Here is a 25,718-nt window from a genome sequence, read left to right as displayed (position 1 = left end):
GAAGCTGCACCCCCGCACCCTCTACCTGACGGCGGGGCCCATCTTCAGAACACTGTGCTCAGGCTGCGCACCTACCACACCTCCTTCAGGGCCCGCACCAGCTCCTCCTCCTCCCAGGAAAACCAACCTGAGAGCCCTCAAGCCCCACACTGTGGCCTAGGGGGAGGGGGCCCAATGGGGACACAGAGATGCAGAGATGAAATGATGAACATGACAGGTGCAAACAGAGGCTTTAATCAGAACAGCAACGAAGGCGCAGGGTGGGGCCCACGGGAACAGGGAGCCAGGAGGCGATGGTCTGGCCGGGGAGGAGGCTGCACCTGCCTCTCCGCATCTGCATCTGGGGCTCTCGATCCTGTCTCACTCTCCGCCCAGACCACAGCTGGTCCGGGCTTGAGCCCCCGGCTTGTGCTTCTCAGCGTGCCCTCCCCACAGGCTCCACAGACCCACACCCAGGAAGTGGGTGGAGAAGGGCAGCGGGCAGGGCAGGAGGAAACGGGCAGACGCCCACCAGCACCCCACGCTGCCCCTCGGTCCAGCCCGGCACTCAGAGCCATCCCTCACCCCATCCCGTCATACAGGCGCGAGGACAAGGAGCACCTGGCCAGGCCGGCACCCACCTGCCCAGGGGAGCAGAGCAGGCTGAGCACCCCAGGAAAGTCACAGCAGTGAAGCAGTGGCTGCAGCCGCCAGGCCTGGAGGCCTGCAGGTATCAGCCCCAAGCCCCTCCCTGAGTCTCTGACGCCCCTCCCTGCCGAGAAAGCTCTGGGAGCTTCACACAACCCACTGAGCCCTCCCAGGAGCCCAGCACCTACCCAAAGGGCAGCTACCACAGCTGGTGACCCCTTGGCCAAGCCAAGGGCCCAGGCCCACAAAAGCCGAGCCCAGGGGCAGCCTCTAGAAGGAGCCTGGGAGGGTGGAACAAGCCTCTTCACCACCCAGCCCATGGCCAGGACCAGCCTCCGTCTCCAGCCCACAGCGGACACCCAGACACCCACCCGAACTCGCCCTGCAGCCAGCCGCCCTGCAAGGAACAGAACTCCAACTCTCTAAGGCATGGGCGGCAAAGCGGGGAGAAAGCAATGGGAACAGCAAGATGCCACTCCCCACAGCCGCCGGTCTCCGGTGCGACTGCAGGAGAGAAGGGAGGAGAGGGAGGCTGGGAACAGGAGTGGGGTCTCCGCCCCTCTCTTTCTGCCTGGCCAACAGAGGTCAGGACACTGGCCATACTTTGGTCCTTCAGCCCTAAGCGCTGTCCCCTCCTCAAACGCCGCTCAGCACCCCAGCCCAGTACACAGCCTCTCATCAAACAGAAAGAACGAGGACGGGGGCGGGGCGGGCTGGGGTGGCGAGGGCGCAGGAGCCCAGCCTGGGTGGCTGTGCAACCCGGGCCTCCTAGCTGGAGGTGACGGGGTGGATGGGCAGCAGGCTCCCGAACTTGAAGTGCTGGATCACAGGGAACTTCTCCAGGCACTGTGAAGAAAGGCAGAGCGGAGCGTGAGGGGCCAGGGCTGTCCGAGAGGGGGACACCTGTTTCTCCTGCTCCCTACCCAACAGCCCCACCGCAGCAGTCAGACCATAAACCATGCGGGAAGGCGGGTAGGAATCCAACCTACAAAGTGGAAGCCAAGCCCAGATGACAGGCAGCCAAGTGACATCACTTGGCCCAGGGGGAAATGGACACAAGAGGCAAGAAGGGCCTTCCCAACACGGCACCCTCCGCCTAGCCCCAGTTCCGGCCTGGTGGCGAGGGGACGTTTGAGCCCAGCCTGAGCAGAGGCCAGGGCTCCTTTGCTCCAGTTTTCAGGGATCGGGACTGCAAAAGTGGCCCTGGCACTGCGGAGTGAGACAAAAGGAGCCACCTGACAGCCCCCCAGGCCGTTCCCAGCAGTGCTGCGGGGTGGGGGTGGGGGCGCAAGGACACAGCACACACTGGCGGCTGAGCCCTGCGCCCTGCGCCCTGCAGATGGACAGGCCTACCTGGGAACTCCGGCCAAGGCCACAGTGCCGCGCCGCCCATCTCCCGCCCCAGGCCACAATCGGGCAGTAGGAGGTTGGATCCTAGGCCAGCCTGGGCTCCTCACCCACCTCCAGCCAGGGCAACAACCTCCCAGCAGGGGTGCAACACTGGGGTGCAACACGCAGCCGGCCTCACTCTAACCTATGAGGGACAAAGGGGTGCCACAAGCGGCCCACTCCACTTCGGAAACCAGCTGCAGAACCAAGCGGGGAGGGGTATGTGAGTGTGCACGGGGTCTGGGTGGTCAGCAAGGCCAGAGGTGCGGGAAAGTGGGGTGCAGGCTGCTGGGGAGGGGCTGTGGGTTGGAGCAGCAGATCCAGGCCGGAGGCAAGGCAGCTGCCATTGTGCTGATATCATCCGGAAGTGGTAGGAGTTTGCTAAAAGCCCCCAGGGCCCTGAATTCCAGAAGGGGTCAAAAGTCAACCTGCCTCCAGCTCTCACCAGAGAAGCCGCAAAGGCTAGAGGGGCAGGGGTGGAGGCTTCTCCACTCCGCTCTCAGAACCCTAGGGCCACAGGCGACCAGGCTGGGCTGTGGCAGAGGGGCTGAAGGAGAGGAAGTCCTGCTCCAAGGAGGAAAAGCCTGCAGCACCACGGCCTCTCTCAGCGCTGTGGCACCTGGCAGAGCTAGGTCCGTTCAGCCTGCTCCTCACAGCCCCCCAGGACCAGGGCTCTGCACAGCAGGCCTGCAGGACAGACAGACCCTGTCACACAGGACCCGTGAGGGCACCTGGTTCTTCACCTCAGAAGACCACGTTCGAGCCGGTGTGGTGGCCCATTCTGTAATCCCAACCCTCTAGGAGGCTGAGGCAGGAGGACGGTAAGTTTGAGCCCAACCTGGGCAACTCAGTAAGACCTTTTCTCAAAACAAAACAATTAAAAGAGCCAGGGCTGCAGCTCATGTCGAAGGCTCTGGGTTCAATCCCCAGTACTGCAGGAAAAAAGTAAGTAAATAAAAATAAAGGTTGAGCCAGGCGTGGTGGAGCACGCCTGTAATCCCAGCACTTGGGAGGCTGGGACAGGAGGATCCTTGCAAGTTCGAGACCAGCCTGGGCTACAAAGTGAGCTCAAGGCCAGCCTGTACTGCACAGTGAAACCAAAAAAAACAAAAAATAAATAAATAAAGCTTGGGTCAGCATATTGAAAACACAAGGTAGTCCCAAATTCTGAGGCCACCTAATGCCACTCCTGCCAACTTAGGTCCTGCTGATCTCTGGACATCAAGGCTGGGGCCACAAAGGTCCCCCTGCGGACTGAGAACTAGCCAGAGAAGAACATCCTTCCTGGGGCCTCTGGGGACGGCGCACACAGCCCCACAGGCTCCTGGGCACCAGAGACTAAGGGCTACTTGCTAGGATGCCACTGGTGAGTGCTGAGCACCACGAAGACTCGAGGTCTGTAACCAAGTGAGCACCCTACAAAGCAGTCTAGCTCACACAGCAACAGGGCACACAAGCTCCCACCACCCCTGCGTGCACAGCTATCTTTTCGGGAAGGACACCTCTGGAATTCACGCAGTTCCCAGCCAGTCCCTCGTGGTCAGTAACTGTAAAGGTACCAGCCACCTTTACGTCACAGACTGTCCAGTTCTGTGTGCTGCGCCATCATTTTGAATTTTTTTGCAGCACTGGGGACAAAACTCAGGGCCGCACACGGGCGAAGCAAGCCTTCTCCCACTGAGCTACCTTCCCAGCCCTTTTATTTTTTTGAGACAGGGTCTTGCTAAATTGTCCAGAATGGCCTCAAGCTTGCCATCCTCCTTCCTCAGCCTCTTCACCTTGAATCTTAATTTCCCCCTCCCTCAGCCTGCCGGTCTGTAGCTCTCCTGCCTCTGGAAGCGTCAAGGAGCCGTGGACTCCTCCCTTGCGGAGGCAGCCTCGGCAGGGGGAGTGCCCCACAGGGTGGCAGTGCCCCAGCAGCACCCGTGTGGGACTGGCAGGGGAGGCCTGTCAGCAAGGACAGGACAGAGGGCAGTGACCTGGGTTCTCAGGACAGGGAGAGCTGGGCGGGGCAGCTGCCGGAAGGAGCCTGGGCAGCCCCAGCAAGGGAGGCTCAGATTAGAGAGGTATGTGGGCTGGAACCTAAACACAGGATGTGAAGTCCAGAAGAAGGGGACCAAGGGGGAGGGGCGGAGGAAGAGAGCCAGGCCTCAGCGCTGCAGTTCCAGCACAGTTAACCCCTTCAGGGCAGCACAGGAGCCAGATCCCTGGAAGCCTCTCACTCCCTTCCTGCTGTCCTCCCTCTGGTGACCGAGGAAGGAAGCAGACCTAAAGCAGCCCTCCCAGAGAAGGAAGGAAGGCCACAAGTCAGGAGGCTGCACAGGCTGAGACCCCTCGGGGAGTTAAGGCCGGAACAGCCTGAGGACTGAAACAAACGGAAGGAGGCACTCCGGGGACTCCCAGCCCCGCTCCAGGTGAGTGAGCACTGCACACCCAGGTCTTTTTTGGCCAAAGACAATCCCAAGATGTGAGCAGGGAGATACTTGCTCCCTCCCTTTTTGCAAGAGGGCAGAAGGCATCAGGCAGGCAAGGGGAAGCCGCCTCCCAGCAGGGGGAGCTCAGGGACCAAGGCTGGCCCAGTCTCTAAGGCCACCGGAAGTGATCAGGACAGTGCCAGCTGCGGCCTCCGCCAGCCTCCACCTGTCTACAGTCACACACTGCAGCTTGACAGCACCATTAGCACAATGCCTCCAGGCCACCCCACTCCGAGAACGCTTGCTTCCTGTCACCGTGGGGGACTCAGGCTGCTGGGCGTGGAAGGGCCTTGGTCATTGTGTCACCCGAACTCAGCTGGACCAGGTGGGAAGAGAGCCCGCTGCCAGCAGCAGGGTGCTGCTCAGCCTCTGCACTGACACAGGCCAGACTGAGCCTCCACCCAGCACACTGCTACCACCCCCAAGCACCAGAGGGCGTGGCTGGAAGGCCACAGCACAGCAGTGTACCACACCTGCCAAGCACGCAGGCAGCCACACTCACCTCGGCCTTATACATGCGGATGAGACCTTGGTTCACCTTGGACCAGGAGGGGACCGCACTGATGTTCCACAGCTGGTTGGAGTGCTCTGCGAATGGCCCGGTCTTCATCTGGACAAGAGAGGCCACATCTGGGGAGGGGCCCTGCTTCCCGGCAACAGGCGCTGTCTGTCTGCCTCCCTCCCTCTCACTCATGCGTGCACACACACGCACGCATGTACACACACAGGGCCAAGCCACGGAATATGCGCCATGTGGTATACACATACAAGCACACACAAGTGCCAGGGATGGGTGTGTTTGAGCTTCAAGTTTGCTGAGCAAATATAACCTCCCTGTCCACCCCCAGGATTCCCTTTCTCTCACATCCAAAAGTGGGGTCCAGTTCCTACTACCACCAAATCTAGCAGCCTTGGGAAAATGAAATCTCTCCCTAAGCCAGGTATGGTGGTGCACACCTGTACTCCCAGTACTTGAGAGGCTGACGGAGGATTGCCGTAAGTTCTAGGTCAGCCTGGACTATGTGAGTGAGTTCAAAGCTGGTCTAAACTACGTAACGAGACACCCGTCTCAAAAAAGAAAAGAGCACTCTTCCCAGGAGCGGGGTGGCTCCTCCAGCTCCCCCGGTGGCAGAACATCTTTCTTGCCCAGCTCCACAGCAGGCCCGGTCTGCAACAGCCAGGCAAAGCTAGCAGGGCAAAGGCAGAGGCTGGGAGGGGCACGGTGGGGCCGCCCTGTGCCCTGTGTATGGCGGGAGGTGGGAGGGAACACAGGGGCCAACGTGAGGCAGGGCACTTGCAGGAAAAGGTCTGTTTATCTAGAAGGCCAGCCCGCCCCAGCCTGAGAGGCCAGGGGTGACAACCACAGCAGGCGCAGGACAGTCTGTCCAGGTCCCTCCTCTTGCCCAAGGGCCCAAGCCTCCAGGAAGGAAGGGCACGCTGTGCAGCAGGCCCAGCACAGCGCCCATGACATCAGAAACCACAGTGCCTGGAGGGCGATGTGCCGAGCCATCAGCCATCAGCCGCGCAGTTCGCAGCGCCCTCGCCGCTCCCCTGGCCCGCAGCAGCCTTCTGCGGGGAGCAGCCTCAGCACCTGGGCCTCAGGCTGCACAGACAGATGGAAAAGCAAAGAGGCCGAGTCTGGCAAGGAAGGAGACTTGGACTGGAGTGGGTGGAAGGCTCCAGAAGCTGTGCGTGGAGGCCCAGGAGGAGGGGAGGCTGTTCAGGGAGGAAAAGCCTAAGCTCTCACGGTGGGGCACGCGCACGAGAACACGCTGCGGCTGTGACAGCCGCCTGGCTCCCCACTACGCTGGGCCTTGGACGGTCCAGTAAGGGCAACGCTGACTAAATCTTTCAGATGTGCGTCAAAAACCTGTCCCTGTCATTCCTTTTCCTCGCCTAAGTCCCTAGAGAGCCTGTCACAGCCCCCAGGATTAGTAGTAAGGATGACAGACTTCAGGACGGCAGGACCAGGGCGCCCCTTCCCCCATCCCCGGAAGGCTTTTCTTGGGCAGCTCCCCACACCCTCGCCCCAGCCTCTCCCTCCCCCACCAGCCCGCCCCTTCCAGGCGCCCCACCCTGCTGCCCCTGCCCACTCCCATGAGGCTCAGGGACCGCCGCACTTTGGGGACACTCCACTCTCCAGGCCTAACCCCAGGGGCACCCTGCAGGCTCCAGCCCTCGCAAAGGAAGCACAGGGACGCACAGGGATGGGGCTCTGCCTTCTGCAGCAGCCCTGCCTACAGGGTCTGGGATGCGCCCCCAGAACCCCCCCTGGCCTGCTGGCTGAACCAGGGCAAGGAACCTGCAGAGCCCCTGCAAGACAGAGCCCTGCAGGCTGCAGCACCCGAGGCCTCCTTAAGTCCTTCGGAAGGAGACTGCAAATTGAGAAAGGAAAACAGGCAAAGGCAAAAAGGAATCGAGGTGAGGAGACCAAAAAAAAACCCCCAAAAACAAAAAACCAAAAGACAGCTTATTCTAGCCACAAAGGGAGAAGCGCGAGAGCGAGCACGCAGGCAGGCTGCAGTCCCGCAGTGACCCCAGGGGAATCGTGAGTCAGAGCAGCCATATTGAGCAGGAAATTACTCACAGACGCTGCGTTCCTGCCTCTCCACTCCCCAGAGAATCGGCCTTTTGTAAATGGTTCCTCTGTCAGTAAGGAGGGGGATGGGCGGGGTGGGGGAGGCTCTGCACAGCGCCTTCCTGTCAGCTCCTTCCCTTCCAGCTGAAATTTGATCCCTCCCTTCCCAAAACTCCAAATTTAGAAGCCAGACTGAAACTGAAATTCTTTTCCTGCCTGCCCTGGGCTCTTAAAGGCGCCAGGGCTGCATTTCCTGCAGCAGCAGAAGCCTTGCAGGGTGGGGGGGCCTCAACCAGGATGGCCAGGGATACAAGGGGTCCAGCAGGAGACTGGGTAGCGGGGCTGGGTTCCACCCCAACTTCCTGTGTTTTCTTTCACCTCCTAGTTGCATGAGCCTCAGGATTTCTGGGTCTCCAGAGGCAACCTTGCAACCTTCCCAAGCAAGAGCACAGAAGCCCCCGAGGGCCTCCGGGCTCCTGAGCCCCAGGGTCTGGTACCAAAGGCCAGGCCACCGGCTGACAGGGTGCCAATGCTGTCCACCTGGGAAAGGACACAATGGGTGCTGCAACCAGCAACTACCCTAGTCCAGCCTCACTGGCCAGTGGGGAGAAGGGGGCCCTCGGACAGCAGCTCCTGAGGCAGCCCCTGCTGGCATCCACGCCAACACCCTGTCCAAGACCCCAGGCCTAAAGTGAAAAGCCAGGCTTTGCAGAGAAGATGCAGATCAGCCAAAAACTGCGCCAGCCCGCCTCCGCTCTCTCCAAGGCTCGCAGTTAAATGGTACTGATCCGGAGTTCCGTGTGCCTTTGCTGCCACCTAGTGGCCCCTAGGCCTGACTTCCTGCAGAGGACCTGGGTCTCAAATTTGAGCTTTTGGGTTTTCATACCAACCTAACCAACCAACCAAAAACACAGCTTCAGCATGAAACCTATTCTCATAGATCCTGGAGTGTGGCCTGGCTTGTCTGCTTGTTAAAATCACTGACTGGGACCCCAGGGCCTGAGCAGCCGCCAGGGGGAGCCCAAAGAGCTCATCACTGGGCCTCAAGTAGCGTCCCTGCTCCCCAGCCCACTCCTCCTCCTCCTCATCCTGGGGGCTCCCCAGGCTCCGCAGATCCCCATTCCAACATGGACAGCAGCGCGTGACTGGCTCTCAAGGCAGCAGCCAGGCTGCCCTGGAGTCCTCACGACCTTGAGCCTGTGACTCTGCTGAAGGCAGCAGATCTTGAGAAGGAAGCGGTGGCCGCCCAGCCGTCAGTCCCGGCTCCATCTGCTGACTTGGAAAAAAACATGTCATTCCCCTCTGGCCTCTGGAGTTTGGCAGAAGCCTGAGCCGAATGCTGACCAGGAGGAGCAGGGAGCTGAGGCTGCTAAGCAGGCTTGGGGCGGGGGCACTGAGAAGACAGCCAGGAGAGCAGCCCCACAGAGGCGGCTGGGAGGCGGGAATGCAGACCACACAGCCAGGGCGCCCTTTGCAAATATGCGGTGGCGGACATGGGACAGAACTGAAAGTCCTGACGCCCCCAGGAAGCAAGGGATGCCCCCTGGGAGCCTGGGATCCTCCAGTGCCTGGCAGATGAATCTAAATACAGGCCTTGGCTGTTGTCCTCAAACATTCTGACTCCGAAAGCTGGAGTTACCAAGTCCCAGGTAATCCTGACGAGTGTCCAAGTGTTAGACCCTCAGTGGAGTCCATGCAGACAAGGACATCCTGGCTGGCCAAAAGCTGGTGCACCCTTCCAGGGAGTCCAGTGGGGGGACTTGCTTTTTTGGGGGGGCTTCCTCTCAATAGCCACCTGTGGGGCCAGCCCTGCCACCTCCAGGCAGCGCCTCCGGCTGCGCTAAGCCACCAGCCTCAGTTCACTGAGTGCAGTGGTCACGGGGCCCTCCTGCCTCACCTCCGTGATGAACAAGACGCACTCCAGGAACATGTAGTCCTTGTGGTTCTCGTTCACGGCCTTCTCGTCCACAAAGTGCCTGGGCTCCAGGTATGGGTGGTCTGGGAAGAGCAGAGAGCCCTGGGGCTCAGAACCCGGCCCGCATACCGCCTGGGCACCCAGCCGAGCACACTGGACACCGCCCAGGGGCCACAGCCTCACCGGGGGTCTCAACACTCTACCTCGGAGGACCAGCACAGGACCTCGCCCTGGGCGCAGTCACGAGCATGTGGTCACTGGTCCGTCACTCGGGACCATGCACGCGGTGGTGACCCCACAAGACTACAATGGAGGGCTGTGGGGGGAGCTCAGTGGGCACGGGGCTGTGTTCACTGCCCAGCACTGACAGAAAGATGCTCATGGAGCTGAAGAACTCCTCACCTAGTGACCAGGCCACCACAACGCCACAGCAGGGCTGGCTCCCCATCGCTATGCGGTGAGGCTGGTGTAAACAAAGCCACCACCCTGCCAGTTACAGAAAACCACGGACACAATCGAGTATCGAGCGTAACACTCGATAATGGTAAGAAACCACCACGACGCTAGCTCCTGTTTACTATGCTATCTTTTCCGCGGTTTGGAGAAGACGCTTCCTTAAGAAAACTACTGCCAACTATGCGTGGTGCCCAAACAGCCCAGGACCCTCCCGTGCGCAGGCTCTGCTGTCAGGGGCCAGGCCGAGGGAGTGCGCTCCGGTGACAAGGGAGGTCACCTCCAAGACTCAGCTTCCGCACCAGGAACATCCCGGAGCACAAGACAACGCCAGGGACAGTACGGAGCACGCTGCCTTAAGGGCTGCCAGAGACACTTCCCAGGGAGGCGAGCGGCCTCGGCAGCCGGGTAATCTACCTGGGCGGCAAAAGCAGGCCTGACATGCAGCAAGTTATTTGGTGGGCGGTCCCTCCCACACCGAGAGGACACCTGCTTGCCCCCAGGGGTCCCAAGCAGCTGAGCGCCCAAAGGAGGGCCGGGGCAGAGGTGTGTGTGCTGGCACACTCGGTGCCTGCCGAGCAGGTACAGCCCCACAGGAAGCAGGCCAGGCCTCAGCACTCGGCAGCAGCTCCCTGACGGCCCCTTGCACACGGCTCCACAGTAACAGTGGACAACAGCGGTCCCCAAAGCAAAGAGCCCCCCACTTTCCACAGAAAACCCCGCAGCTGCTGCGAGGAGTGCGGCTCTGCACACCAGGCCGCTGTGCACCAGGCACGCACCCTTACTCCAGCCGCGGCCCTGCCCACCCTCTCGAGGCACTCAGCCTCTCTCTGCCGCCCCAGCGCCCCCAGGAGGCCTTGAGGGCTCACAGCACGAGGACGGCAAGCAGCCTCCATCAGTAGTCACACTGAGGCCCGCTTTATAGGCTGTCCCTGGCTGTCCTGGGCAGGAAGGGAAGCGGGAGAGGTGAGGTGAGGGTCTGCAGCCCCCCAGCTAGTACCTATCAGCTGCGAACTGCCCCAGATGAAGGGTAGGAACTGGAAGTCATCGAGGCCCCACACGCCCTGGCTGCCAGCTGGCTCCATCCGGTAGGTCTTCTGGAGTTTCCGCATGACCTCCAGGTACCTGCGCAGGAGAGCGAGAAAGGTTAAGGGCCAAAGTCAGAGGGCAGCTCCCGCTCTGCTGGGGGCGGAGGTCAGAAAGCACAGCCTCCCTGGTGACGCGCCCGCTGCGGCAGGAGAGCCCAGCGGGTGCACAGCAAACCACGAGGCACACATATTCAGCCTTCTGGCCGGGCAGAGAGAACGCTGACTTGGAAAGTGGGCTCTCACGCTGCGGTGGTGGACAGTTCGCGGGGCTCAGCAGGAGCCCTACTTCCCTAAACTCGGGTGCTGTCAGAAGGGGTGGGAGTCCGAGGACAGCGGCTCCAGGCCTGTCCATCTCCGTCCTCTACGTGACCAGAGGCCCGGTGTACCACCTGCAGGCTGTCACACATAGCGAGCCTGGACCCCAGCACGGCCGGCCTGTGGGAGAGCAGTGGCTCCGCACACCCAGGGCCACCTGCTGGCCTGGGCTAACTGGGCAGGCGTGAGCTCTCTGGGCCTTGGTTTCCCTGCTGCGTCCCAGGGCTGGGGTGAGGATGAAGCATGCGGAAGGAGGCTCCTGGGACGAAGGCCACAGGCGCGCTTCCTGCCTGGCCTTCCTGGCAGGAGAATGTGAAGCTGGTGCGAGGAGCTGCCCGGGACCCATCCACAGCCAGGCTTGGTCAGGATGAGAGCTGGGAAGCCCGTGGGAGACCCTCGTGTCCATCCGACCGGAAGGAGGAGGAAGACAAGAGACCCTCGGCCCTGGCCCCCTGGCCGCCCCCCCTCCCTCCTCACCGGTTGAACACCTTGAAGACGATGGCTATCTGGTCGTCCACCCGCAGCACGCCGATCTTGCAGAGGCAGCAGAGGAAAGCGGCGAAGGCTGCCTCATGGCCTGAGGAGAGAGGCTGAAGTTGACAGTTGGAAAAAGGCTGGGGCTGTTCTCCGTCGCCCTGGCAGCAGAAGGCCACGTGGAGAGGATGGGGCCCCTCCCTCCACAGAGACCTCGGTCCTGTCAAGAGCTGCCAGTGCTGTAATTCTGCTAAGAGGCCTGGACTGCTGACACCAAACAGGCTGAAGCCACCCGGCCACCCCACCTGGTTTATGGAGCACCCACGAGGTTGGCAGGCACTGTCCGTCATCACCAGGTGGACAGTGATGCATGAGTCCTGCGCTCGGGAGCAGGCCACTGGGCACAGCGGCCAGACAGTCACTGCCCAATCGGTGCTCTGACTCGGGCTCCGCAGGAAAAGCCAGGGTCCCTGGGGCCACTGAAGAAGGGAAGGGACAGAGCAGCGGCCCCAACCCAGACAGCACCTGCTTTTCAGGGGTGCAGGCAGCCCCTCTCCTCCAAGTCCAGTCAGCCTGACCAGCATGGACGACAGATCCAAAGAGCTCAGCAGCAAAGGACAGGCTGGAGACCGGGCCTCGGGGAGCGGGGAACCCACCAAAGCAGCGCTCTCACTTCTCAAAACTGGCAGAAGCAGCTGTCTCAAGGTACAGCAGGTGCTCACTTGAGCGAAGATGCAGTGCTCGCAGAGACCACTTTCACCAGAACAGCAGTGAGCCCGGCGCGGGCACGTGTGGCATCGGCGCCCCCCCAATCCCCCATGGACCCAGCGAGAGTCGCAGCATCAGCCGCTCACACCCACTACTGCACCCTCCCCGACGTGGACCCGGCTGGCCCCAAGGGCTGCAGGGTGGCAACCTCGTACATGGTCAGAGCAAGATGCAAGCAGCCCCACAACTAAGGGGGGGGCCACAGAGCCCTCCAGCAGGCGCCGTACCTGTGCCGTAGTCGATGCGTGTGGAGTTGCCCACAGACTCCTTCAGGTAAACAGCCACTTCGGGCACAGCAGCTGCCAGGTGGGTGGGGACCACCGTGGCCACCAAGTTTTCTGCTTCCTGACAGCACGAGAGACACAAAGTAGTGGCAGAGTAGGCAGTGCCTGGGAGGGCAGGGGAGTACTGTGCTGACGGTCACAAGGGGGCACGCACTCTCACACAACAGGAGGGCCGTGGGGTGGCTCTGCGGCACCCCCAGGGAATCGGCTTGGGGAGTCAGGATTATTGTCCCCATAGTCACCACCTCCCTCCACACCCTCAGGCCAGCAAGACCCTGTTCCATAAATCCAGCAGGAGGGTTTCATGTACTGGAGGAGGGGCACCTAAGCACTAAACCTGTGCTAGTCAAGTGCTCTACCAACTGAGCCACAGCTCCACCTCTAGTCCTTTTTAATTTATTTTTTTACTTTGAGACAGGGTCTTACTAAGTTGTCCAGCCTGGCCTTGACTTGTAATCCTGCCGCCTCAGCCTCTCGGGTCATTAGGATCATAGGCGTGTGCCACTGTGTCGAGCCAAGTGGCATTCTTTACAGCAGCCAAAATAAAGCGCTCAGCAGTGATGAAATAAGTGAGCTGTGCCATGTTCCAAACATGGAACTACAAGGAGAGACAAGGAGCTGTCGCTGCACACAACATGACGAAGCTCACAGCGGGAGTATTAGGCAAAAGAGGCCGGCACGGATAGGAAGCTCAAAAACAGCTGGGAGAATCAATACATGGGCTAGAAATCAGGGGGACACCAAGTGGGAGGGCTCTGCTAGAGCTGGAACAGTGTAGCTTAATGTGGGCGATGGCAAAAACATGTAAAGATCCATCAAGCTGTAGAGCTAGGACTCAGCAGCTCTCTCCTAAGTCAGACCTTAATACAAGTCTTACGCAAACACTCGAGCACATGCCCTGCAGCACCTGCCCCAGACTGCGCTCTCTGGGTCCCGCCCACTGCACCCTGCTCTCCCAGCTCTCCGAGCTCAGCAGTGGACCCTCGCACAGGAGTCTCCTCAACAGCTGGCGGCCACCTGGACCCCCAGGCCCACCTGGCAGACTGCGCTCCCGTTCTGGGCACGGGCTCAGAGGCTGGACTGTGTGCTCGGAACAGGAAACATCTTCAGTGATAAAAACTGCCAGGTGTGGTGGTGCACACCTGTGATCCCAGCACTTAGGAGGCAGAGGCAGGAGGACTGCTTTTCCAGGCCAGCCTGAACTACACACTGAGACACAGTGTTGGGGAAAAAAAAAACTAACACAACAAGAACTTGAGGAAAGGGTGCAGGGAGAAGTCCTGCTCTGCCCCAGTCTCCCCACCCACACAGCCCAGCTCTCTAAGTCTCCTGCGCACCCTTGTGACATAGGAGACAGGGCATGGCAAAGCTGCCTGGGGAAACGAGCTGGACCTGTCAATGCCAAGATCCCACAATAGCCCAGGTAGTTCTCGGGGCTCCCACATGTAGAACTTCTCAGGAGCTCCCATGAGATGTGGACAGCGTAAGAGACCAGGTTCCCAAAACTGCTACTGTGACTTCCCATGAGAGCTCCTGCTGTGCTTCTCAGACAAAGCATGCACTTTTATTTCTTTTTCTCTTGTTCTGCCCAAGTTAGCTCTGCAGGGCTCTTTTCTCCCATACCATCCACCCATCACTTTTCAAATAAACTTTTGGTACTGTTTTTGTCTGGTTTCATCCAATTCTTTGTTAAGAGGCAAAAAGGACCTGGGACCCTTTCAATTGGCCAGTATTTCTTTTTTTTTTTTTTTTTTTTTGGTCCGGGAATCAAACTCAGGACCTTGCAGTTGCCGGGCAGGCACTTATGCCGCTGTGCTATATCCCCGGCTGGCCAGTACTTCTAGTCAGCACTTGCACCACTGAGCTATACCCCGGCCCTTGGCCAGCATTTCTAAAGGAACTCGAAAAACACATTCCCGTGCCGCTGAGAACGCAGGTGCACACTTTCACCTCCCCTTCTCACCACCAGGGAGCGCACCATGCGCAGCACTGCAAGGGGTTCGGGAGCAGAGTCCCTACAGCTGTCTTGTTCTCTTTCACAGCTGCACAGTGCTCCACAGTGTAGCTGCGCAGGTGTCTTTCTGTGAGCCTTCCAGGTGGGCCCATCTGCTGCTAATACAGTGACTTAATGAGCAGCCTTGTGGTAGTTCAGTGGTAGAGCGCTTGTTTTTCCATGCCCAGCACTACCAAAACAAATAAACAAACAAAACAAAAAATAAAAAGGCCTTCTGCACTGGGTTGTGTAACTATGGCAGCAGTTCCCAGGAGGCAGCTGGGACAAGGGTGAGCGGGTGGGGATCTGGGCAAACGCACTGACCCTGTAACCACCTCTGTGATGCTGCGCCCTGCCCCAGCCCCACTGCAGAGGCCTCACCTCGTGGAGCCTGGCATACCAGGTCCTGAAGGCCTTGTTTCCAAAGCGCGAGGGCTGGTCCACTGGGGGGATCTCATCGATCCACCTGTCCAGGGTGTTCAGAAGAGCGACCAACTTCTCAATGGCCTGTGGGGTGAGAGAGACCCAAGTCAGTGACCAGGGCCCCCCCTGAGCTGCCAGGCAGTGACAGCAGGTATGTCAGCAGTGTGCTGCGCTCCTGTGGCCCCTCTGCCCACCGTCCTGGACGTGAAGGAGTTCAGCGGGGCAGGGAGAGTGCGCCAAGGGAGGAGCACCACGCCACAGGGTCCAATGGACAGCCGCAGCACCGCTCCTAGAGCCAGGCCACCCAGGAGGGGCCGCGGGAGAAGCACGACCCCAAGCCTGACCTTCATGAAGCAGGAGTCTCTTCAGGCCCTTAGCTGAATAAAGGAAGGAGAGAGGAAGCAAACAACCAAATAGCCCACCACCCGGAAATGAACAATCGGCTGAAACCGTGAGCCAAACTAACCCTGCCCTCCTTTAAGGCCCGGTGTCCTGCCTCAGCACGAGGAACGCAGACTGACGCTTGCGCCAAGAACCTGGAAGGCAGACAGGCGGCCGTGCATCTGAAGCCTCCACGACTCTTTTCTTGGTGCAGGGAATCGAACTCAGGACCTTGCACTCGCCAGGCAGGCAGTGTGCCGCTCAGCTATACCTCCGGCCCTGAAGCCTCTGGTTCTCTGTCGCCAGCGTGAGGACACTGCACCGTACTTTCTGAGGCACAGAGCCGCTCACAGCCCACTCCACGGCAGCACGCGCCTCGCTGTCTATCACCACGTCACAGACTCTCGTGAGCAGTCTCACGGGGCTGGTGCACGCGTGTGGGTGCAGAGAATGCCTCGCTGTCGCACGTCTGGGTGACTTCCCACCACACTGCCGCCATAGACAGCGCCACAGGAAAGGGGGGCAATCAACCTCGGAAAGTGCTGTGGAGGGTGGCACAGGTATGGGAGGCACCTGGCTAGAAAACGTGCTGGGGGGCGGCGGGGGGAGGCCATCCACTACAAAGCAGGTCTGCGAAGGAGGCTGGAGCACTCCTGCGGCTGGCTTAGCGAACAGTCCCGCGCAAAGGGCCGCAGGTCCCTGCCGGGAGCAGATCTTACCGAAGTCTGTGGGAAACAGCTGGTGAAGGAGGAACCCAGGCTGGGCGTGGTGTGCACACCTGCAAGCCCAGCGCTCTAGAAGGCTGAGAGAGGAGGACCGTGGGTCAGGCCCAACCTGGGCAACTTCGTGAGACCCTGTCTCAAAATTAAATTTTTTTTTTTTAAAAAGAAAGCGCTAAAGATGTAGCTCAGGGGTTGGGCACTCCTGGGGAAGCAGCGCGGTGACTCCCATAGGTAAAGTTGTGCTAAGACAGCAAGGCCTCACCTGTAGGCTCCCCATGGGGGTCAGAGTGCCCAGGGCACTGCGTCACCTGGGGTGGGCTGGGGCTAGTGGGACAGGTGCTGGCTGCTGGGCCTGGCTGCACAGCTCAGGTGACACACAGAGCTCCTGGCACCATGTGATGCGATGCTGACCTGCCGTTCTCTGGCTTCTCCTCACCCATTCAGGAGCACAGGAGGTATTTCCTGTGGGAAGGGCAACTTCCCTCCAACACCCGCCTGAGGGCAGAGCGCTGGGGCACAAAGCTGCCTTTTGGCAGTGTGACCTGATGGCGGGTGCTGCCACAGCCTGGCTTTTGAGGTGCTGGTCCCTGAGACCTGCTGAACAGTCCTGCCCTCCTGCAGCAACTGAGGCCACGGCTGTCGAGGAGGCAGCAGGTCCCTGGGAAACGCAGTCTCCAGGCACTGAGGGGATAAAGCAGGTGGCTGGAGGCCAGCAGGAGCCAGGTCCCAGCTGTTGCTCAGCTGGCTGGCCACTGAATAACCCTTCTGGAGAGGGCTTCCTCCCCGGGGCTGTCCCTTTGTCTGGCCTGCTGGGAGGAGGACTCCAGGCACAGACTGCACACTGGAACCTGCAGCGCACAAAGGAAAATCTGAGCTCTCAATCCCCTGAGCCCGAGCTTGTGCTTTCTTTCTGGATTTTATGGACTAGGAAAATCTTCCCTAAAACTAGCCAACTTCTTATTTTGTCCTCAGCGTAAAGAAATACAAAATAAAATTAAAAAGAACAAAAATAAGCCTTCCATCTACCATCACCCTTGCTTTCGACAAATCAATGTTAGCTCTCAAACGTAGGGCAGGGATAATCAAGGACAGCTTCCAGGCGCAGTGTGGACGACCAACCACATCCTCGCTTGTCCTCCACTCTGGCGGGCAGAAGCTGCAGCTGCTGGTGGTGCCGCAGGAGGCAGAGGACGACACGCGATGAGAGCTCTGCTTTTGGTCACCACCACATGCCCTGAGCCACACCTGCTGCTACCCCTGACGGCTGTAGGCAGAAACCAGGAGGCATCTGGAGACCAGAACCACCCCTCTGCCCCCGAGGGAGGAGCAGTCGCACATCAGCACCGAATGAGGACTTCCAGCCACAGCAGCAGCACCGCTGAGGGTCAGAACTGAGGGTCACTAGTACCAACTAAGAAGAGCACAGGCACCTGCGGTGTGTAGGCACGGGGCTAAGACCCTCCATGGAGGGACACACATGCACCTGCTCCCACTCTACAGATGAGGACACAGGGTCAGACGGGACAAGGTCACTAGGCTTGGAAGTGGCGCACCAGCGAACGCTGCCAGCCTGACTCTGGAACCCCAACACGTAAACGTGCTGCCATCCTGCCACAACAGCAGCTCTTTGGGGAAGACCACACCTGAGCAGGACAGACCTCCTGTCGTCTCAAGCACAACTGAGGGACCCAAAAGGAATCTGGCAGCCAACCATTTGCTGGGGTAATTACACCATTCCCCTTTAATTAGCTCTTCCGCAACAGCCCAGCCCGGAGAACAGCTCTGGGGACCCTTTGCCACATGCCCCAGGAGAAGACCTCTCCTCCGCTGCCAGCCTGTGCCCAGAGAAGCTGCCTGGCCCCAGCACAGACCCAGCTCCGCACGGTGGGCAGGACAGGCCCCAGGCCTCCAGCAGCCAGTGTGGGCTGGGAAGAGGTGGGTGCACTGGTGGCGCGACAGCGGGTGGCCGGGGCAGGGCTGGCCTCGGGACACATGGAGAAACTGGGCCAGGGCAAGCGGCCAGTGGGTGTAGCTAGAGGCTGGGTAGTCCAGGAACAGGGAGATGGTGCAGGCCCTGCTGTCTCAAGTAAGAGGCTCAAGGTGGCTCTGGGCCAACTAGGCTATGACCCTCAGAGGCCACTGGGACTAGTCCTGGGAGATGGCACCGTGACAACAAACAGCCTGCAGGACCAACAGCCCCAAGCTGCCCCAGGCCGCTGCCCTTCCAACACAAACAAACCTGGGTCAAAGAACCAGCAAGCGCACACACACAGTGTGAACCCACAGGTGGGAAAGCACATGCCGACTGGGCACTGCCGTTCTAGGTCGGAGGCCTCAGGAAAGAAGGCCCCCGAGGTGCGCACAGGACCCTTCCGAACGGCAGCCCTCCTCCACAGCCGAGGAAGGGCTCTCCATGTCCTGGGCCATGTGCTGGCACCGGGGCTGCCCGGGAGCTGGGCGTACGGGAAAACAGAGAGGTCGACTTTTGTGTTCATTGATGCGTATTTCACTAGCGATCTCTCCAGGAACACGGGCACTTTTGTTCTGTTTTTGTGGTACTGGGAATGGAACCCAGGGCCTGAGCACTGAGCGAGGTTCCCCAACCCTTTTTTTGAGACAGGGTCTCAATAAGTCACTAAGTTGCCCAAACTGGGGTCAAACTTTCAAGCCTCCTGCCTCAGCCTCCCAGAGTGCTGGGAGTACAGGTGTACACCACCACACCTGGGTGTCATCTTTTTTTAAATTTCAAAAGTTATATAACACACCAGTTAGGGCTGGGAGTGTAGCTCAGTAGTGGAGTGTTTGCAAGCTGGAGCCCCTGGCTCAATTCCCAGCACTGCAAAACAAAACACTAGTAAGCAGCAACGCAGTTTATTAAACTGCATGTTTGCCTTGATCCCCATTATATAAAACGGGAGAGCTGTGACAGCAAAACACAAACTACCCGTGTGCTTGGCTGGCCCGGCCTCTGCAGGGCCCGCACCCGCCGCACCCACCTCGGAGACTGTGTACTCCAAGCTCAGCTTCCTCCCCTTCACACCTTCATTGAGGGTGAGGATGAATCCGATGTAGTCTGCGTACGCCTATCAAAGAGAAGGGAGGGTCAGAGAGAGGTGAGACCCGCCTGGCCAAGCTGTGCTGGCTCCCAGCCCGGGGCAGCAGTCAACAGGTGAGGACAAACCCTCGACCCCCACCCTGCCAGCAGCCCAGCGACCACCGCAACCCCAGCTCCAGCCAGTCTACCAAGCCCTCACAACGGCTGCGGAGGCCTTGACGTGACATCCCATGAGGAAGGCGCTGTTGCTGTCCCCACTCTACAGCTAAGGAGACCAAGGTTCAGAGGGAGAAAAGATTTGCCCAAGACCTCCTCGGACATGGAGCATGGAGCCTGCCGGCCTCACCCCAAAGCTGAGGCCTGGGTGTTCCTCCCCACAAGACACCACCAGGCGGTCAAGGCCACCACCAGGAGTCCCAGAAACACAGCTAGGGCCCCTGGCTGCTGTGCAGATGCCTGAGAAGGAGTTGCCTCCTGCCTACAGCAGGCCCACCTGTACCCAACCCTTCCTCCACACTGGGGTGCAGGGTACCGGCACGGGGAGCAGAAAGCACTGAGGCGCAGGCCCCGGGGACGCAGGTGTGAAGGGCAAGGCCTCTGCCTCCTCCTCCTCCCCAACCCCAGGACAGCCCTGAGCAGCAGCACGCTTTCTAGAAGAGTGGTCCTCCACCAGGACCCTCCAGCAGAGTGCGTGGTCATCTCCAGCGTCTCCCCAGCCCAGGGAAAGCGTCCCTCAGAGCACACTGGGGTGCACGAGCTAGTGCCAGGCTTAGGCTCAGGGAGGTTCAGGGCAACCTGGCTCCCACAGGGTACCTGACTATGCCTCAAGATATTTTGGCAGCGACAACTGGGGAAAGGAGCACTGCTCTTGTCTGCTGGGTGGTGCCAGGGGAGATGTCCCCAGGCGCAGGCCAGCCCTCTGCAAGAAGAGGTGCTGGGCTTGAGAAACTCAGAGGCAGAGCAACCGTGATGACGAAAGGACCCGAGCCAGGCCCCTAGAGCAGCTGAGGGGACTGAGGCCTTTATCCCGTGAGGAGCTGGAACAGACACAACAACCGTCTTGGGAAAGCGGGAGGCTCACGCTACCCCAAACCTGCGTGAGGGCCAAACGTGGAGGCTGGGGCCAGGGCTCTGCGCGAGCGCAGCAGACGCCCATGGACAGCTTGCCAAGCATGCGGGGCCCATGCCTGCCGCCCGTCTGTCCATCTGTCTGACACCCTCCACCCAGCTGACCAGACCAGGCCTAGGTGCCCGACTAGAGCTGGGCCCAAAGCCTTCTCTGAGCATTCGAAATGCCCCTTCTCAGCCTCCACCACTCCACAGCGTGGACCACAGGCCTAGGAGCCACAGCTAGATCTTTCGCCGACCGTTTGGGCCGAGCAGCAGAGAAAGCCAGTGCCGCCCTATGCGCTCGGCCCAGCTGCCAGCTACTTAGTCACGGCCCCGGCCGACGCGCCAGGAGACAGCCTCTCCTCCCGCTGGTACACTGGCTGCCACCTCCACACTCGCCGCAGCCAAGGAGCAGTGCCCACTCGTCTCTCAGGACACTTGTGTTCAGCCAGAACCAGGTTCAAAGGGCAGGGAACGAGAGCGAGACGGGCTTTCCAGAGTGCCAGAGCCCAGCCTGGGGCCCTGCTGCCCCAGTGTCTCTGAGGGCCGCCCCAAGAGGGGACAGCCAAGTCCCCTGCCTCCTCCTCCCTGACTTCTGATAACTCAGGGGCCAAGAGCGAGCCAGCCCAGAGGCGCGCCGCCTGGTCATGCCGACAAAAGCACAGCTGAAAAGCCCAGGTCCTCGGCCGGGTTCTGATGTCACGGTGCAGATGCCAGTACCTGAGAGCGCTTCCATTTGCCCATGTCCGGAACCGTGTGGATCTCTTTCTTTGGAATGATGAAGTTCTGTGTGGCTGGAGGAGTCTCCTCTGAAGACTCTTGAAAAAGAAAATGAGAAGGCAGTTAGGGAAACAGACTACCTCCCGCTTTTCCCTGTGTAACCTTTTCTCTTCTGACACATATTTGTGACTTATAACGAATACATTCATCAAAGGGAGTCGGCACATATACTGTGGCATCTGAGTCCTTGATTTCCCCTTCCCCTCTCCTGCCTCCATCCCTAGATCTGCTTCCCAGCTGCAAAAGATCCCTCTCACCCTTAAACCAAGACTCCAACACCCAAGCCCTCTCAAGACCACCCTTGTCCTCCAGGACACAGTGATGCACGTCAGCCGGGCCCACTAGCCTCCTGCCTTCCTTGCTGTGTGAGGAATAAAAAACAAGGCACTGGCAGTGTGCTCAATAACCATGCCCTCGCCTCCTGCTTGCCACCCTGAGAGCACCATCAGAAGAAAAATACACACTGTACCCAGGACTGGACACCACCACCACCAACCTCCTGAATGAGCAAAGACAGGTGAAAGTGCCCGTGATCCCCTGTCCAGATAAGGCTAGCAGCTTAAAATCATCTGACGCTGATTTGGGAGGGGAAAATAGGAAATGCCAGTCGCCTCCACGGAAGTGTTACTGGGCAGGGCCTGCTAAGGAGCAACTCAGCTCCATCCTGAGTGAAAACTGCCACTGGACCAATAGCTCTGCTTACAGATGCGCTCCCTTCAGATGCACTCACAGACACGCAGGGTGCTCACCGCATGGAAAAAAAAGAGAAACAACCCAAACAGCAATCAATAAGTTGACAGATAAGTAATATAGCCATATAAAATCTATAGTATGGACACAGGAAAGACAGCCCAGATATTAAAAGGAAAAAAAAAATTGCACTGTATCATATTTAGTACCTTGTTCTTAGCAAAACAACTGCAGCCTATTAAAAATAACACGTATACATAGTAGTATACACACTGGAATAATGTAATAGTTTAAACCAAATTGCTTTTGTTCATCTCTAAGAGGGGATGGATGGAGTCTAAGCTGTTAAGGCTGACCTTGAACTTGTGATCCTCCTGTCTCAGCCTTCAAAGTGGCTGGGATTTCAGGCGTGTACCACCGCACTTGGCAAGACTTCCATTTTTAAAGGTACATATTACTTTTAAGACCAGCCTATAGTGCTCTTATGGGGGGGGACAATTTTAAATGGAAATTCTGCAATTCTAGAAGTTGAGGGAAGAGCAATACTCAACACAGTTCAATGTTTGACCTAGAGGCCAGCTTCACACCAAAACCAAAACATCCTGCCCGCACCACAGAACTCTCTCCACTTTGTGAAAGCGGGAGACACAAGCCCTGATCCCTTATTCATAATTCCAAAACCCAAAGTGGCTTTTAAAAAAATTATAAGCTCATCTAGAACCAAACCTAAACTGACTTGAAAACATTTACAGGCTTTGTGTAATCCACTTAGTGCAAGTATTTATATGTTTTGCTGAAATAATTTTGTTGATGATGTGGTGATACTTTCCAAAATATGAGCAACTCTGAATTCTAAAACACAGCTAGCCACCATGGTTTGGGACAAGGAGTCTGTGGGCCTCCACCCACAGTTAGAGGTATCATAGGTTAGTAAGCATTTCTGTATTTTTTCTTTTTTCTTGAGACAAGGTCTTGCTATGTAGTTCACGCTGGCCCCAAATTCAAGGTGATCCTCTTGCCTCAGCCTCCCCACTGCTGGGATTACAGGAGTAAGCCACCATGCCTGGTCAGCGTTTCCTTTAACAACTTAAATTCTCAGCCAGGCATGGTAGCACATGCTTATAATCTCAGCATGAGAGGCTGAGGCAGAAGGACCACCATCAGTGAAAGCCAGCCGGAGCTACATAACAAGTTCAAAGCTAGCCTGAAACGCACAGCAAGACCCTATCTCAAAAAAAATTTTTTAAGAAACATCTCTAGAAGCATGAAGGGCTCAACATAACATAAACTCACCCAATACTGCCTTCCTCCTGAAACCTAGCTCACATCAGCTGCACGGAGAAAAAGGAACAGAGACCTAGGAAGGTTCTGGAACATGTGACATTTGGTGCTAAGAGCCTGCCTGGAGAGGTCTGAGGAGAGGAAAAGTGCCAAGAGATCTGGAGACCTCTGGAGAAGGACAATGCCTAACTGAAAAGTCAAACCAGGGCCCCAAAAGAGACCAAAGCCCTCTTCCTCCTCCCCTGCAAGCCTGTTCACCAGGCCCATAATAACTGGAGGCCCCTACTATTAGTAAATTGCTACTTAGGTAAGATGCTAAATAATAAGCTTTGCACGCCAGGCTGGTAACCCAACCACATGGCTTTTACGGGGAAATGTGTTCCACATTCCAAATAATCAAATCTGCAAAATGATCTCTGGGAACACTGACAGCCCAGAACTCTTCCCAGCAAGGAACAGCCCTCCAGACACCGCACAGGCCAAGAGAGCCCGTCGGCCAAGGCCAAGGCTATCTCACAGGAAGCCTTGCAAAAGCACTCCCCAAACGTACACAGGCTGCCAGAATACACAGCCCCAGGTCAAAAAAAAGTTTTCTTTTCTTTAGTTTTTGACAGGGTCTTGCTATAGTTCAGGTTGGCCTTGAACTCACTATGTGGCCCAGGTTGGGCTCCAACTCACAGTGATCCTCCTGCCTCAGCCTCCCCAAGGGCTGGGATCACATCTGGGCCAAAAAAAGGTTTCAAAGACAGGACTGTGAGAAATGAAGTTGCACTGGTCTCTGCAGCCTTAAATCTGTCTCTGACAAAGGACCCCTCACCTCCCTTATAAGACAACAATATCCAGAGTTTTAAAGATGTTCCTAAAAATCCATGAGTATTCCAGATTATCATCTACCACTGGAAAACAGGTGTACATATTCAACCTATACCAGGCCAAGAAGAGCAGTGTTCAGTGACTACCCTCTATGTCCCACACAAACTCTCACATCTTTTGCTTGAACATATATTACAACTCCATGAAGGAAGTATCTTATTTTTTTTTATTTTTTATTTTTTATTTCTTTTGGTCTTTTTGAGACAGGGCCTCGCTACGCAGTTCAGGCTGGCCTTGAGCTCACTTTGTAGCCCAGGCTGGTCTCGAACTCATGATCCTTCTGCCTCAGCCTCCCGAGTGCTGGGATGATAGGAGTATGCAACCACTCCGGGGAATATCTTCATTTTAAAAGGGGACTGCTGGGTGCGGTGGCGCACATCTGTCATCCCAGCACTGGGAGGCTGAGGCAGGTGGATCACCGAGGCTTCAAGGCCAGCCTAGGTTACACAGGTATTTAAAGCCAGCCCGAACTACATAACAAGACACTGTTTCAAAAAACAAAGTAAAGGAAGTAAGAAAGACAGACAGGCAAACTAAGGCTCACAGAGAATGGGACATGCCAGCCAAAATCCAAATTTTACTGCTGCACTGTCTAACCAGAACTTCTTTCCACGGATCCAAAAGGTAGCCTCAAACTGTATGGCCACCTCTGGGGACACGTGGATCTCAGCAGGAGCCACAGGTAACCTCTGTGGGCCTTTCTCCTTCAGCACCCACATTTCCCCATTCGTCCCCAGAGGCACAGGCATTCACTGCTAAGTCCAGCTGCTTTGTATCTCCTAGCTCCTGATGTCATCGGCACAACACACAAGGCACAAGCGCAGAGGTTCTGTACAAGCTAAAACAAACGTCTGCTTTTGTAACAGACCAAACTCAGCACTTTATTCATCATTTTGGGGGAGGGGAGCATAGTGGGGATACCTCTTCTGATTCTCAAATTTTCTCCCTCCTGAGACGCAGGGTGGAAGAAATATCAAACGCTTTCAAAACATTAGCTATGTTTGGCCAACCTACTTCCTCCTGTCCGAATTTTCAATGTTATCTATGTCCAGTTCTTCTTAGCTCAAAGGAGGTCAGCAAGCAGCGTTCTCCTCCAAGAAAGGGATCCGTGTACGATCCTTCCCTGGTATCTCCATCCCAGTTATCTGAGCCCAAGTAAAATGAGGCCACGGTGTAAACAAAAGTTACAGACGGGGACGCCTGCCATTCATCTCCTTGCAGAACCAGCCTTTTTAAATTAATGGTTTAGACACCAAGGGCAGTTTCCCCCCATAAACTCTCAGCCACTGAAACCCCAGAGTCGGGCCTCCAAGAGGGACAGGGCAAGGAGGTGGGCCGAGGTGTGGAGGAGGCTGAAACAGGGCAAGGCAGGCCCAGGCCCATCCCAGCAAGGTCCAATGAAAACGGCAGCCGCCGGAGTCCCTCTGTCGCTGACAAATGTCCCACCGGGTCAGGAGCTTCACCGAGACACGCGCCGTTCAAACGTGGGAAACGTCCCCTCTGGAATCCCGACCTCGGGTTTGGGCAGCCCGGGCTCTCCAAGTCCCGCCGCGCCCCCCACCGCTTTCGGCAGCCTCGGTTCAGGCCCTTCCCCCACCCACCCCCGAGCTCCCCTTTCCCGAGGCCCTGCAACTCCTGTTCCGCCCCGGAGCCCATCAGCCTTTGCCCTCCCCAGTTCTACATCTCGCGACCCGAGGCCCCGCTCCAAGCCCCACACCCCTTCCCCGCCCCCTCGCCGGGCGCCGATCCGGCCCCGGCCCTGGCCTCGGCCACAGTCCCGCCGGCCCTACCTGGGGGCGGCTGTCGCTCGCCCTCGGCCATCTTCTCCCGCCAGCAGCCGGCCCGGATCTCCGCGGGCTCTGCTCAACGTCGCAGCCGCACCCTCCCTTGACCCAGCTCCCGCCACGAACTCCGAGCTTGCGGAAGAGAAACGAGCACCGACCGGCTACCACAGAGAAGCGAGACTCGAAGGCACCCCCGCGATGGCCGCCGCCATGCCGGTGCGGGGCACGCCGGGAGCACGCCCTCCAACGGCCGGCGGCGGC

General features: G+C 58.1%; 1 protein-coding gene across 1 annotated transcript; it reads right to left on the bottom strand.

Annotated features, from left to right (window-relative positions):
• Positions 1-213: 213 nt before the first annotated feature.
• Ppp2r4 (protein phosphatase 2A activator, regulatory subunit 4) lies at positions 214-25,718 on the bottom strand. The gene is made up of 10 exons (XM_005413611.2): positions 25,464-25,718; positions 20,770-20,867; positions 18,881-18,967; positions 14,740-14,865; positions 12,309-12,426; positions 11,317-11,416; positions 10,437-10,561; positions 8,966-9,066; positions 4,993-5,100; positions 214-1,473 (listed from the first exon to the last, which is right to left on the bottom strand). The coding sequence occupies exons 1-10, from the start codon at positions 25,492-25,494 to the stop codon at positions 1,396-1,398; spliced, it is 972 nt and encodes a 323-aa protein (XP_005413668.1). The 5' UTR covers positions 25,495-25,718; the 3' UTR covers positions 214-1,395.

This window comes from Chinchilla lanigera, unplaced genomic scaffold, assembly GCF_000276665.1.
Source record: "Chinchilla lanigera isolate Chin_1 unplaced genomic scaffold, ChiLan1.0 scaffold00169, whole genome shotgun sequence".
NCBI classification, from domain to species: Eukaryota; Metazoa; Chordata; class Mammalia; order Rodentia; family Chinchillidae; genus Chinchilla; species Chinchilla lanigera.
The sequence above is the reverse complement of the archived record's forward strand: the minus strand, read 5'-3'. Positions and strand labels throughout refer to the sequence as shown.